A 15,220-nucleotide genomic window follows, 5' to 3' on the forward strand; every position below is an offset into this window, starting at 1 on the left:
ACTGAGAAAAACACAACAATCCCCTGCAAGATATATACTCTTAACTAGAATTGGTGGAGAGCAGATGGACTTAAGATTCTTGGTGTTCTTTGGGAGAGGGTGAGTGGCCTGCAAAAGCAAACCAGTCACATTGAAGGTCTGCGGATGATGTTCTCTTAGCATACCAGGATTCAATGGAAGTGAGGACTGTACTGCCCTGGAACAGCTTTTAGAGGGATATGACCAGCAAGACCAAGATCAAGTGTCAGAGGTCTGCAATTCTCCGCTTTTTAAGTACATGGATAATGATGTAAGTGGCCATTGCTTTTTTTTTTTTTTTTTTCCCTTCTTTGCTGATGAAAGAGGCTTCTCAGGGAAGGACAAGCACCTTGTTGCCATCTTTTTTCCCCTGGTCTTTTCGGACTTGTTTTGCATTTGGCTGCTCTGCAGAGAGACCTTCCCAACTCTGAAAATGGGTCACTTGGGCTGAATCCTGTAGCAGTGGTGCAGAGTGCTTCCATAATCTCTGGGCCGGAAAACATTTGCTCTGTCTGTCCATAACTTCATTGATCCCAGCTGCATTTATTAATACCTTCTCATTTAATTTCCTATGCCTCCTATCGCTTACCTCCTATTAGTTGCTTCCCATATCACCTAATTAAGAGCATGATGGATGTCTGCCACCTGCAGGAAAATATACTCTGGGATCCTGTAAAAATTCACCTGAACTAGCAAGTAACAGGCAGAATATATTAAATTTCTGTCAAGCTTGCTGCTTAATCTCTTTTAGAGCATGGTGTTTGTGACCCTGGGCTTATTTGTTGTCATGATGTCAGATCAACTTTGCACATAGTTTTTCAAAACTCATTAGTTCTGAAAGAATTCCAGTTAACCAGAAGAGTTCTTGCCAACATTTGATTAGTTTTACCTTTTACCTGTCTTTGCCCGTGTCTACTGCCCTTCATGATACAAAACATAGAGAAGGCAAAAATTTGTCTATCCTGAAAGCACTAGTGTCTCATATCCTAAGAAAATTAAATTGAAAAGGAATAGAAAGGAAAAGTGGGGAATAAGAATTTGCATTTTTCCCTTAGATATATTTCTCTTGTTGCTTTTTGGGCCTAGTCATAAGAGCCAATGTTTAACTCATTTTTAATCATTGCTCTAGTATTTAGTAAACAAGAAATTTTTATTTTCCCTATCTTTATTATAAGATCATGTCTGCATTTTAAAAATAAACTATATTTTTCAGTGATTCTACTATGCATTGCTTCCTGTTTTGTGTAAAATAATAACAGACTTCTAAAAGACAAGTATATTTATATATGTCTTACAAACGTTGGGATAAAAATGCAGTGCCTATAATTTGAAAATCCTGTTTGGTGGAAGGTCAAGTATAACTAAGAATTTTAGGCCTTTTGCTTCCAAGTCTGTCAGGAGAATCTATAAATAATGTAGTAAATTTAAAAAAAAATTGATACTTTTATAGAAAGTGTAAATATTTTTGGCTTTGATTCTTAAGTAAGTTAAAATTTTCCAAGTCAAATGAACATGTTTGTTAAGCATTTCTTGTGTGTGTCAGGCTGAATTCTTGAGAGCCAGATGCAAGCAAAAAGGAGGACAAAAAAAATGAATTAATGAAGTTTTACCTTATTACAATTTCATGCTTCTTCCATGGAAAGATAATTCTGGTAAATAGCTGTGTATACCTCTAGCCATTTAATCTTCATAAAAAAAACAATGAAACTTTTTATCTTTCTCACTATTGTAGTAATGAACTTAGTCTCTACTTTGGTCTTCAGGAGAGACTGATGTTGCTGCTAGGCCTGTGTTTCATATCAATATTCTAGGGTTTTTTTTTTTTTTAACCTTTTTTGATCTATTTATCATTTACAGTATGCCAAATTGGGCTTAAGTTTGGTAGTTCCTGGAGGAGGAATCAAGAAGAAATCACCAGCAACACCACAGGCCAAAAGTGAAGGTGCAGAAGCCACAGCTGGTGTTGATGAAGAAGAGGATGAATATTCAGGAGGACTCTGCTAATTGTTATCATGCATACTCTTAGGGTAGGGGGTTGGAGGGAAAATCTGATAAGCTATTTTGTGGAGGTTGAGTGTACCTAAATTCTTAACCCCTTTCTGTAGTACTGAATTAGAACATCAGTGTAGAAGCTCCTTATTTTGGGCTACTATACCAAAAAAATTCCTCCTCCTTCCCTTCCTGTGAATCCCTTCCTTGGTAAAAGTTCGTCCAGAGTACCAGCTTCAATTTTCTTTTAAGAGAATTCATTCAAAAGTGATAATAGACTTCTTTGAGAACTGAATTCTAGAGTTAAGATTGTGGATTAGAATGGCAGGTGGGACATTTGAATGTCATTTTTTCCATTTGTGATTTTTGTATTATCTGGCAAATACTTTTTTCTTTATTAACTAGTAATTGGCACTAAAAGTGACTTCTCCTGATAGAAAGTCAGTACCTGGTCTACTTGTTTTTCTTGTGTATTCTACATCTGTTTGAGGCTACATACATGTATAGATATATGTGTATGGGTGTTTGTATGTATATGTATGTGAATACACACATATTTTAAAGGAAATCTCATGCTCATGCCATAGGATACATTAAATGGTTCAGTCTTTTTAGAAAATAAGTTTGGGAACAAGACATAGTTTTGAGCCTATGAGCTGTTTTTAGTCTATTGAAATATGTCAATTTGCAAAATTTGAAAACACTAAGCAAAGTCATCTGACAAAGTTATGTATCTTTTCCTGGATTTAAACAAGATGAATAGATACATATTTCAAAGAAAGAACATTGACTAAGGTTAATAAGAACCTATGAAAAATCCTTTCGTAATTGTGTGTTCTCAGAAGGAAACTGAAAATGAAACAATGTCTGCCCAGCTCCTTCTAAACAAACTACCTCCCTGCCAAATATGCAGCTACTGGGCTAGTCTGTAGTGGAAGAAGAAGAGCTGGCTATTGGTGAGGACAAGGTCTTCACAGCAAAATTCTAGATGGAGAAGAAGCTTTTTTGAAAAAATGATGGGTTTAAAGCTCCATGATTCAAATAAGTGGCTAGTCATTTCCCCAAATGGCAGCTAGGATGCTTTCCTTGGGGATTTTAGATGTATCTTATACACATTTTGTGTTTTTGCTTGATGGTCATAAATTTTAGAATCACCCCTTTTGTGTTGAAGTCCTTTCAAGTGATCTGCTAATTTGGAAAAGGGCTCCAGACACAAGTTACATGCATTCTGCAGGCAGATGCTAACCACCTTACATATTGATTTACTATTTATTTTCTAAATATACATAAGCCATAGGCACACACACACATATGCACACATATTATAATTTCTTTATTTATGCCTGATATCTGAAATAACTCTAGTGAGATGTTCTAGAAGCCATTTCTGAGAATTAGTCATGAGACTCTTCATGTATGCATTGTAATTTATGCATAGTTCTAGGCTTCCCTGGAAGCATTATGAGTGGATAAATGAAAATATCCTTAACATATACACATAACTGATTCTTTTTTCCTAGAGTCTAATGTAAATCCTCTGCATGTGTATATGTGTGTGTATGTATGTAGGTAGGTGTGTGTGTGTGTGTGTGTGTGTGTGCGCAAAAATGCTTATTTTAGCTTGTTATAAAACACTATTATATTTTACATTTGTTTTCAAGCCCATTACATCAGGCATATCAAGACTAATTTTGGACTGTCATCTGCATTTGGTAATTAGTACTCCAAGATAAAAATGTTCACATCTTAAGGATTTGTTGCGCCAGTGTTGCAATACCACTTTGTTCTAATCACAAGCTTCTAACAGTGTGGAGTCATATATAGATCTTCCTGTGGACAAATTATTACCTGCTCTCAACTGAATATGGATGTACTCAAGGCAACATATCAGTCAATATTGTACTATTCACATACCACATACTGTTTTGTTTTTTTTTTACAACATTGAACATTTTCATATTCTTTTCCCAATTATACCTCAAAAAATCATAAATAAGTTAATGTGTCCAGTTGGAGGAACATAATCAAGTCTCAGTTTTCAATAGAAATGTTTTAGAATTTTTTTTTTTTTATGTAACTACAAATTCTTAGAATTCCCTTCTCCTCTTTACTTTTTTTCCCCCAATATTCAGAACTAAAGCACCTACCTTGTTCAGCCATGTGTGAATATTTCTTTGATAGGGCTATTCTAGTTTAGTAAATATTTTTTAAAAATTGTTTCAAATTGATCATTTTTTTTTGCCCTCTGATGCAGTTTACACACTTTAAAATATTTTATCAGGAAACCAGGTTAAAAGCGGAAAACATTGAGGTGTTGTAATAGGAAAAATGTTTTCCAGTGTTCTACTTTTCCCCCTTTTGTACAAAAGAAGAAGTCTGCATGGATGTGCTTAAAATTCATTATAATTTTTCATTGTAAGTGAAGTCTGTCTCTGTCATATATTTAATATATTAAATTTGTATATATACAGAGTATGGTATTCTTATAGTATGAAACCTGTGCTTCACTTGTATTTTTCCTAACTTTGTGATGTATAAATAGAGTATTAAGTGTTATAGTAATGCAGATTATTACCTCTCTGGAAGGAGACTCCATATGTGACAATTATGAAAATAAAACATGAAGCTTTAATTTAGCCATTTATTTTCTTCTTTGTTTCACTTGATTCATTCAATTAATTTAATATATTCTATTAATAATGAATTATTATTCCTAGTAATTATTCAAGAACTATCATCTAGTTAATTTTTCCAGTTTTATTGTTTGCTTCTTAGGAGTAAATTCAGTACTTTGGGGAGCTGCTTTAAGTACAGGTTAACAGATTGACTTTGGATCTATGAATCAAGCTCCAAATTTAGGTGTTCAGTGACCTTTTCAGTTTAAAAGGAAAAAGAAAAAAAGATTGAAAGGATATTACTATAAGACTTTGGTTTCCAACCTCTAGTTATAACTTGATTAGGGTCACTGAATATCTATGTGATGTATCTTGAAGATTTCTCTGTGAAGACTCATGAAAAAGGTAAGTATATTTGAACAGAGTTTTTCTGGGGATGGGTAGAGAGTTGTTCTATTGGACAGTAGCTCCTTTATGCTCATTGGAAGCAAACCTAAGGCAGAACAATGCAATGGAGACTCTAGCTCTTAAGTGACTTCACTTTTGTTCTCTACCAAGAGGTACCATTTCATGCCATAGATTATGTCTTTTTTTTTTTTTTTTTCCAAATTATTATGATAGTTGAATAGGAATGCACATTTGTGGGAAGAACAAAGTACACTTTTTAATAAAATTGTGACAAATGCCAGGAAACCCATTGCATTACTGCATTGACTAGGCACCATGGAGACCTGGCAGATGGGCTTTATTGAGCTTTACTTTAAACTCACAGGAGTCTAGGGTTGCAATTTATCAGCGATTGCAGCACTATGTAATTTGTGACCTTATGGACTAGAAAAATTGTACTTTCCAAAGCTCAAGACATAACCATTTTATAAAGTTTAATTTCTAGAAACAGGATAAAACAATATGATATGAATAGGTGAACTGATGAAAACAGGTTCTAAAATCCACATTTAAATTTTACAAGTTAAATTTTTAAGTGAAACAGCCTTTTACAATCCTATGGTATGAAAAAAGCAATGAATTTGGAATTCAAAGTTTTTTTCTCAACTCTACCACTTAACAGAGGTGTGACTGAATTGAATATAGCAGCTATTGGGTGCTGACTCTGTATAAGGTACTCTGAAGATAAAAAGATAAAATTAAAATAGATCCTTCCTTTCAATAATTTAAAATCCAAAACAAGTTTCATTCTTTCTCTAAGTGTCAAATTACTTATCTGTAAAAGCAGACATCTGCTTTTCCTTTCTGTCGGGATGATTAGTGTCCCAAAAATCTTGGGCAAGTTATATTTGGACTGATACTTGGAACATATATAAATATTAAAGGAATTATTGCTAAGAAATTGAAGTGATTACTATATTCTATTTCCAATTTTCCAAATTCTATTTTCATTTTTAATTTCAATTTTGACATATTGACATTGAAATTGACATAATGTAAAAAATAAGACATCTCCAAAAGAAATTTTCTATATTTACCTTATATAGTATATATAATTATTATTATATTATATAATATATATATATTACCTTATATAGTTGTGTAAAATGAATAGGAGAATACAAAAAACAAATTTGGTTGCATCAGACCAATACTGATAACGACTCCTTGGAATTATCTTTATTTGAGGAGAATTAGTATTAAAAATTTAATTTGTTGTCATGAAGAATCAAGGGAATGAGCCAGAGTTCGACTAGCAAAAAATGGATCAAAATAAGTAAAGGGAAAGTTACAAAAACAGAATAGGAAAGAATTGACAAGAAAAATGAATCAATTATCCAAAAAGAGACTCCCACTATATGTTAATACATTGGAGTAAAAAAAAAATTCAAAAACTTCAAGTGAGAGGAACATAGTGCAATGACTTATAAGAATTCCAAAAAGCAATACAGGTCAACTTCGAGAATATCCAGAATTCTAAGAGCAAGAAAAGGATTAAAAAGTGTAATAAGGGTAGAAATCAGAATTCACACCTTGATACATTCCTGAAATATCTGCTGCTAGAAAGGCTGAGGCTAGTGGATCTCTTAAGTTTGGGACTTCTGAGCTGCAACAGGCTAAGCTAATCCTATTGTCAAATAAAGACACCCATTAGTATGATGAATTATCAGGAGCTTAGAGTAAACAGATTTCCTAAGGAGGGTAACTGACCCAGATTAAAAATGGAATAGCTCAAAGTTTAGGTGCTGATAAGCAGTCGGAATAGGCCTTCATAAGATAGGAGGACCCAGAAAAAATAAAAAAAAAAATGAGACCTGTCAATGAAGAATTAAAAACATGGGAAAAGATGGAATAAATAATGTATACTCTAAAACAATAGCCTCTGAAAAATTACAGTGTTTTTTTGAATTTTCAAAAGTATTTTTCGAAATATACATATAGTTTTCAACATTCACTTTTGGGTAAGACTTTGTTTCAAAATTTTTTCCCCTTATATTCCCCCCTTCCCAAGACAGCAAGCAATCTGATATAGGTTAAACATATGCAATTCTTTTAAATATGTTTTCATATTTATTGTGCAAGAAAAATCGGACCAAGAGGGCAAAAAGTCATGAGAAAGAAAAGCAAACAAACATTTAAAAAGTAAAAAAATAGTATGCTTCGATCTACATTCAGTTTCCATAGTTTTCTTTCTGTATGTGGATGGCAATTTCCATCTTAAACATACTGGAATTATGAATCATTACATTGCTGAAAAGAATCAAGTCTGTCAGTTGATCATGTAGAGGGCTGAAACTATTGAGTTGATGCACTGAGGTCAGGACTGCTGAGCACTTGAGGATAATTACTGATTGGACAATGGTCCTTCCCACTATCCTGTGCTGGCTCAATGATTGGTGTATACAGAGGACTGTAGGAGGGACTAGGGGGTGGAGTAAGACTAGCCAGGGTCACTCTTTGGCGGTAGACGAGGGAGAAAGCAGTTGTGGAGATTCTGCTTCCATCCTGTTCAATCCTGCATCTAAAGACCAAGAAAAAAGACTAAGGACTTTTGCTTATCTTGACTCCAGCTGATTCTGAGGTATCCTGGGCGCGAGTGGGGTTGTCACAATTATCACATAATCTTGCTGTTGCTATGTACAATGTTCTCCTAGTTCTGCTCACTTCACTCAACATCAGTTCATGTAAGTGAAAAATAGTTTATAATGCATTAAGGTTTGCACAGCTTTATCTCATTATGCAGTGCTCAGGTGCTATTATTGCCTCCATTTGTCTCCTTGATTTACTTTGTCTCCTACACTACTGGAGATAGATAAAATATACTTATGAATATCAACATTATCAATCATAAATGTAAAAATAACAAGGTTATTGCAAGTATCTTTTAGGGACTTTCTGCCTCTTATCCTTGAGTCAGCCACTATTCAGAGCCCATATCCTCTCACCTTGTGCATTTAGCCCTTTAATAACCTTGATAAAATGTTTGACTCAAAATGGGCTTATTATTGAAAGTCTTAAGATGTTTCTGAATTCTTGGCTTAAAGGATAGTGTAATTGTCCGTTTTATGATTTCTTTTTCCTGGATTTGATTTTTTAAAAAGGCATCCAGATGGCACAGAGCCTAAAAGGTCAGTCTTGAAGTTTATCCAGATGTTCTGAATTAAATTTTGCCTCAAATATTCACTAGTTGTATGATCCTAGATAAGTCACTTATACCTGCTCATTCTCATTTTCTATATTTATAAAATGGGATAATAATTACATCTACCTCATAAAGTTTTGGGAGGATCATATGAGTTAACATGTAAAGTACTCTGCAAAACTTTGAGTTATGTAAATGATAATAGTTACTTTATACTTTAACAATAAGTATCTGAAATCTGGTACAATGCAAGTCAAGATTTCATTAATGTAAGAAATTCCACAAATAAGGCATTGGGACTAAGCAGAGGAGTGAAGGGTGGTGTTTTATTAAAGAAAGAGGAGTAAAATACAAAAAATGAAAAAAACTTTCAGTGCATATAAGCATGTGAAGAGATATTTCCAGATTTATTTAGACAAATAGCTATGTTTACTAACAATATGAAGTCATAAATTTTCACTGTCTTCAACTCATTTAAGTGAGATGTATGTTTTCTAGCTCATCACTCAGTTTTACACCATTGCCTTTACAAATGCAGGTGAGGGCACATATAGACCTCCATGTAATTGCACATTTTAGTATAAAAATATCTACTAGTAAGCCAACTATTTAAATTTCCATAACTTCTATTTACCATAGCTCACTGAGGACTGAGAACTTAAGTTCATAATGAACTTTCTTTTTAAATTTTTTTTTTATTTTTATAAAGCTTCTTAGTTTCAAAACATATGCACAAAAACTTTAATAACATTGACCCTTGCATAGCCTTGTGTTTCAGATTTTCTCTTCCTTTCCCCCATCCTCTCTCCTAGATGTCAAGCAATTCAATATATGTTAAACATGTTAAAACATATGTTAAATCCAATATGTATAAACATATTTATATAATTGTCGCTGCACAAGAGAAAGATCAAAAAAAAAAAAAAGTAAGAAAACCAAATGCAAGCAAACAACAACAAAAAGAGTGAGAATGTTATGTTGTGATCCACATTCAATTTCTACAGTCTTCTCTCTGGGTGTAGATGGCTCTCTTCATCACAAAATCATTGGAGTTGGCATCAATTGTCTCATTGTTGGAAAGAATCATATTCATCAGAATTGATAGTTATATAATATTGATGTAATGTACAATGATCTGGTTCTGCTCATTTCACTTGGCATCAGTTCATGTAAGTCCATAAATGTATGAGATCTGCAATTTGTTCTAACCTACTCAGACTAAAAGGTTAAAGGGAATTCTGTCTAAAGCTTTAAGGTGAGAGAAATAGGTGTCCTCAGTTTATTTTGTCTTACCCATTTTTTGAAGAAAAAAATGGAGTGTTAAAAATTTTTAAAGTGTTTGTATGTTCCCACATGTTTAATCTGGCCCTAAACGGGGCATTTATAAGGAGCCTCTCCCTTAGAAGGAGGTTTGTTGCTTTCCCTGTACCCATTCCCTGATTTCTTTTAGGGATAGATTTGATCACTATTGTCCTGTCTCATAGTGGATGGATGAAGCCCCAATCCTAGGATTGTGTGACGACCTATCCATCTCCATGATCTTCAACTTGGGTCTCTGGTCTCTGTTGTCAGATCTTTTTGGGGAAAAGAGTCCATTGTTCACTTTGCCATTTCACTGTGTGATATTCACTTCAAGAGATATTGAGAAAAATTTTACTCTACATAATTGGTAACAACAAAAACATATTTACATAGCATTGGAAAGTTTATAAAGCACTTTTTATATTCCCCACTTTTTGTGTGAGCAAATTAAGTTTCTGAGGTTACAGAATTATTTCATATCAGAGGTGGGATTCATATACCTTATCAGTATTTATTAGTCTCCCATCCTATGCCCCTTATTAGGCTATGATCCCTTGTTTAACTGCTCTGATGACTATATGCATGTGTGTGTGTGTGTGTGTGTGTGTGTGTGTGTGTGTGTATACACTTCTTTCATCACTTCTTCTAAGACTCTCTATCCTCTAGTATCTTGTCTTTAGTGTCCATTAGGCATAGACAATTGGACTGATCTGTTTGTTCATGGATTTAGAGCTTCAATTTGGAATTGAAGAAACAGAATGCAGTAAGATTAAATGCCTTGCCCAAAGTTATACAGGTAGTAAGTGTACAATGTAGGATTTCAATTCAGGTCGTCTGAATCTAGAATTTCCACTTTGCTGTGCTGATTCAGATGTCAATCAGAGAAACAAGGACTTATTCAACTCCAGTGTAGATTTCATTTCATTCCTCGGTGCATGGTAATTATTGCCTACAAGAATAATCTAGATTAAGATGAAAATTAATTGGAATACTGGAAATTAAAAATTTAACACAATAGGAAAAGGGTCCTCAGCTACTAGCAATGTAAATCTTCTCAGGAAGAGTTAATTATATGTAGAACCCTTTCTTTTCTTTTTCTGGTGGTTAAGTTTGATGAGAGACCTGTTCACATTACCCCAAAAGCTTTTGCTCATCAAAAGTCTTTAGGCCTCCAGCACATTGGAGGCCATGGTTACAACAACTTGAATTGAATCATTATTCAGGATTTGCTCAACAATTGTCAAACCACAAAGGTCTCACACATTCCTACTCTTATGAAAAGTGCACCTGGTTTCATAGGTTTACTTCAGTGGGGTATATATTTTTATGGTCTTCCCTGCCTAAATCGTTAACATAAAGTTGCTGAATACAGTGTGCGCTAGGGGATAGGCCAAGGCATATGTGTGAGAGAGTGTGTGTAAAGGTGTATGTTCTGAAAGATATATAAACACATGGAAATTCGTTCAGGTACCTGCCTTTTCTGGCTAATGGCTCAATTCCACCCAGCTAGGATATTTTCCCATGATTCCTTGGGATATGAATGTTCCAAAGCTCTGTGACAGACTATAAAGTTATTTTATGGCCTGTGATTAGATTTGGCAGGGATTTCACAGGAAAAGCAATCTAAAACTTAATTGGTCTGAAATGCCATCCACAGAAAAAATTTTCTCCCCTTCGTTATTGAAGGCCCTAGTTAAATCTGGTAAGGTTACAGTTTTGGGTTGCAGATCTTTTGAGAGTGAAAAGACCAAAGTCACCTTGTCCAGATTCCTCCTTTTAATGGTAAAGAAACTGAAGCCTGGAGAGATTAAATGTCTCATGAAAGCTCACATAGCAAGTAGCAGAGTTAGGATTTGAACCCGCCTTAAATGATTTTAGATAACCAATTGTTAAAATTTCAGCATTAACATTTACATCTTGGAAATCAGTAATCAGCACAATCTAGGGCTTAATTTATTATTATTAATTAATGTATTATTTAAGAAAGTGGTGGATAAAATGTTAACCTTGCTGATTAAACTTGTATTTTGTGCACACTTTTTTCCCTAAAGAGCTTACTATTAAACATTTATTGACACAATACTGACTCAAATTCTCTGGCTCCAAATCCAGAAATCTTTTCATCATACTATATTTACCTCTAAAGTCTCTTCTAGCTCTATAATTCTATAATTCTATTGTCATTGACCTTCTAGCAAGGTTCATACTGGCTGTCTTATTGGTTGTCCTTTATTCTCAAAGAGGACCATGACATTGGGGTGGGGGGGATGCTATGACATGCAAGTGAATTGGATTTAAATGCGGGAGGGCTGTGCAAGGTCACCAGCCTCACTTTCCCCTCCAGAGCCAATTAAGCCAGATATAGATCAGATGAGTGGATGCTGGAGGAGACCTTGGTACTTTTAAGCTAAGGTCTTCAACAGGTCTCAGTTTGACTTGTTAAAGGATTTAAATTACATGCATAGACTTTGGCTGTGTGGGTGGTGATCTTTCTTATGCTTAGGTTGGCGATGTTATGATTAATGTTATATTATGTTGTCCATGCTATGATTAATTAGTGTTATAATTAGCTATAATGCAAACTACATTACAATTAATAGGCAAGAGAGAAGAGGTAGAATTTTTGCTATGAGGTTGTCATGAAATACATTTATTTAAATTACATACTCTATTTTTGTTTCGTGGATCACTTTAGGGCCTAGGAACCTTAACAAGCATATGATACTACCCTGGCAAGGAAAAAAGGGTTTATTTCTCTATTAAGTGCCAGATTCCTCTAAAGTCAGCCTCTAGGAGGCTACAAGTTACATCTAGAGTTGCTGCAGGGGATAGATAAATGTAATGTACTAAGCTGAAGAACACAAGGAATTAAGAAAGCATTACCACTTTGAAAATGATTATGCTGTTAATGAACTTGCTTGAGGAATGGGAGCCAATGGAACATTTTGATTGAATGGTAAAATATCATGGTTTTGGTCAAACCAGGAAAGGAGTTTGAGTCAATTTCATCATAGACAAAATATAGTAATATGAAACACTTTCTCCTATAAGAATCCCAAACTGACATGATAGATTGATTGCTTTTCTAGCCATGGATGTGTTGTTCACTTGAACAAATACTTGTATACATACACACATATTTTAATATGTCTGACTATATGCCAACATCCAAGAATACTCGTGGAATCTGTATGATAAGGAAGGAAGGAAGGAAGGAACAATGGGAGGAAGGAAGGAACAAAGAAAGGAAGAAAGGAAAAGAAATTAAGAAGGAAGAAAAGGAAGGAAGGAGAAAGATCTCATAAGGGAATATTCTGAAACCAGTACAGGGAGCATAGTGAAGATGTCAAAAGTAATTCAGCTATTGTTTATTAACTATTTCTATAATCTGGAAACATTTAAATTTTAACTGTGTAAGACAAGAGAGAAGATAAGGACAACTAATTTCTCAAATTTGTTTTTCTTTTTTCCTTAGCTCTCAGTCATCTTATGTGAACACTCACATTTAGAAAATTAAACAAAAATAGAAACATAATTTTATATCTTGCTGTATTACTTTTCATTTCTCCAGTCTGCCAGGAGGATGCATAGTTTGGAGGGAAAAAACTACCAATGGTGATATCATCTTATGGTATGTTCCTTTCCTATCTTCCTCTATAGCATAAAACTTTACTCTTCAGGATTGATTTCACATTAGTTTCCTTTCTTATTGAGCTATGAAAAACTGGTATCCCCACAAGTTAGCCAGGCCAGAAGTTACTTTAGAGGGAAATGTAGAAGAAGAAGAAAGAAGAGAAAGGGGTGGGGGGGAGGAAAAAGAAGAAGAAAAATGAAAAAGAAGAGAAAAAGAAAAAGAATATAGTACACATTATAACATGTACTCTGCCCACCAGAATTGCCTAGGAAAATGAAATCAGAATATTTAAAAAATTGTGCAACCCTCATCAATACTCTCAATTTATTTCATGCCAGCCACACCCATCTTTTCAATACTGATATTTCCTGATCATGCTATTTGGTAACAAATCATGGATCTGAAAAATCTCATGGGAAACAATATTTCTCCAAACAAATGAAATTTGTGGATTACCCAAAGGACAGGGGAAAGATACATACTAACAATAAGAAGACTATAACAAATTATAAACAATTACATGGAAAGTGTAGAAAGCATGTTATAAAAGAAATAAAATGATCAAAAAGAATAACAACTAGGTTATTTGGTAAGAAGGTGAAGTAAAGTCCCATAAATAATCTATGTATTCCATTGGTATTATTTCAATGTCAAGTGACCTTGAAAAAGACACCTGTTTCTCTCCTTGTTCCTAGGACCTGGGATAGACTCCATCTTGTAAACCAATGAGAGGAAATGGCCAAGAGTACTTAGGATTGAGGGGTTGTGATCTGCATCACTGAAGAGAATATTCATGGCAATAATGGAGCACTAAAACATATAGATAAGAACAATAAAAGATAAGACTATGGCCTCTAAGGTTCCTTCTAGCTCTAAATTTATGGTCATAGGCATGATCATAGATTAATAGAATAAAACCCCAGGGATAGTTGTGGTTCTTTAGAATTTAGAATTTAGAAGCTTAGTGCAATAGTTCTCTGTATTATGGGTTAAGTGAGTTTTATGGGCTAGTCTGGAAAACCAATCACCCTTTATAACTAACACAGGTGCTCCATTCACTCTGGAATTCCCACTCTGTTCCTTGTAGGAATAGTATACAGTTTAAGAACTGTCCCTATGTCCACCCCAACCAGCACTATTTAATTTTTTGTTTATTCTCTGTGTTATTTAAGTACTCCCCCATTTCTTAAAATCAGTGTTTATTCCTTCCTTTTCTTTTTCTTATCATATTTTTATAGGTAGCAATTCTATCATCAACTCAAATAATAATAAGAAGTGTAGGTTATAAAAACAATAGGTATCCTTGATTTACCTTGAATTAATTTCTTCTTCTCAAGTAATGTTAATGTTTTTGATCATATTAAGGAGGTCTTCAATTCTTATGCTTTCCATTGTTTTTTAACTTAAATTAGCCACGTATTTCATCTAAAACTTTATTTATATCATTATGAAATAATGTAATTAATGAAATTAATTTTGTAAATGTTTTTGCTTTAAACCAATCTTGCATTCATTTCCAAAGTCTAATTTAGTAATATTAAGTATTTTTTTGTAAAATTCTTTGCATCAATTTTCATTAGTGACAATGGTCTACAGTTTCTGGGTCTATTTGATCTCTCTTTGGTTTGGTTATCAGGACTAGTTTCATAAAATTTTGGTAAAGGTAACTTCTTTTTTTTATTTTGGCGAACAACTTCTATATCATAAAAATAATTAGTACTCTAAATATCTGATAGAATTCATGTATAAATCCATTTGAACCTCTTTGGCAATTTATGAAGTCACATTTAATTTTTTATTTTAATTAATAACTTAATTGTTTAATTAATTAAAAAATAGGTTTGTTTAGTTTCTCAATTTTCTATTCAATTCCCTTGTTTTCAGATTTTTTTCTTTGTATTTGCAAGGGTGTGTGTGTGTGTTGTGTATACTTTGCTATAAAGTATTTGACAATTTAAAAAATATTCTCCATATGTTAAGTTTCCCTTTTTATTTTAAGTATGGGTTTTTTTTTTTTTTTTTTTTTTTTTTTTTTTTTTTTTTTTTTTTTTTTTTTTTTTTTTTTTTTTTTTT

The 15,220-nt window shown here is 33.6% G+C and overlaps 1 protein-coding gene across 4 annotated transcripts in view; it reads left to right on the forward strand.

Moving 5' to 3' along the window:
• Positions 1-14,009, forward strand: part of NAPG (NSF attachment protein gamma) — a 47,634-nt gene extending 33,625 nt beyond the window's left edge. The window contains exons 11-13 of one of the 4 annotated variants that reach the window (XM_031946646.1): positions 160-289; positions 13,085-13,144; positions 13,843-14,008. In XM_031946646.1, coding sequence (XP_031802506.1) covers positions 160-289; positions 13,085-13,132 — 178 coding nt within the window. In that variant the 3' untranslated portion in view covers positions 13,133-13,144; positions 13,843-14,008. Of the gene's footprint in view, positions 1-159; positions 290-1,875; positions 4,650-13,084; positions 13,145-13,842 lie in introns of those variants that run through there. The other 3 variants (XM_031946645.1, XM_031946647.1, XM_003760062.4) reach the window with 3 other exon arrangements.
• The last annotated feature ends 1,211 nt before the right edge of the window (positions 14,010-15,220 follow it).

The sequence above is a fragment of the Sarcophilus harrisii genome, chromosome 1 (genome assembly GCF_902635505.1).
Source record: "Sarcophilus harrisii chromosome 1, mSarHar1.11, whole genome shotgun sequence".
In the NCBI taxonomy this organism is placed as follows: domain Eukaryota; kingdom Metazoa; phylum Chordata; class Mammalia; order Dasyuromorphia; family Dasyuridae; genus Sarcophilus; species Sarcophilus harrisii.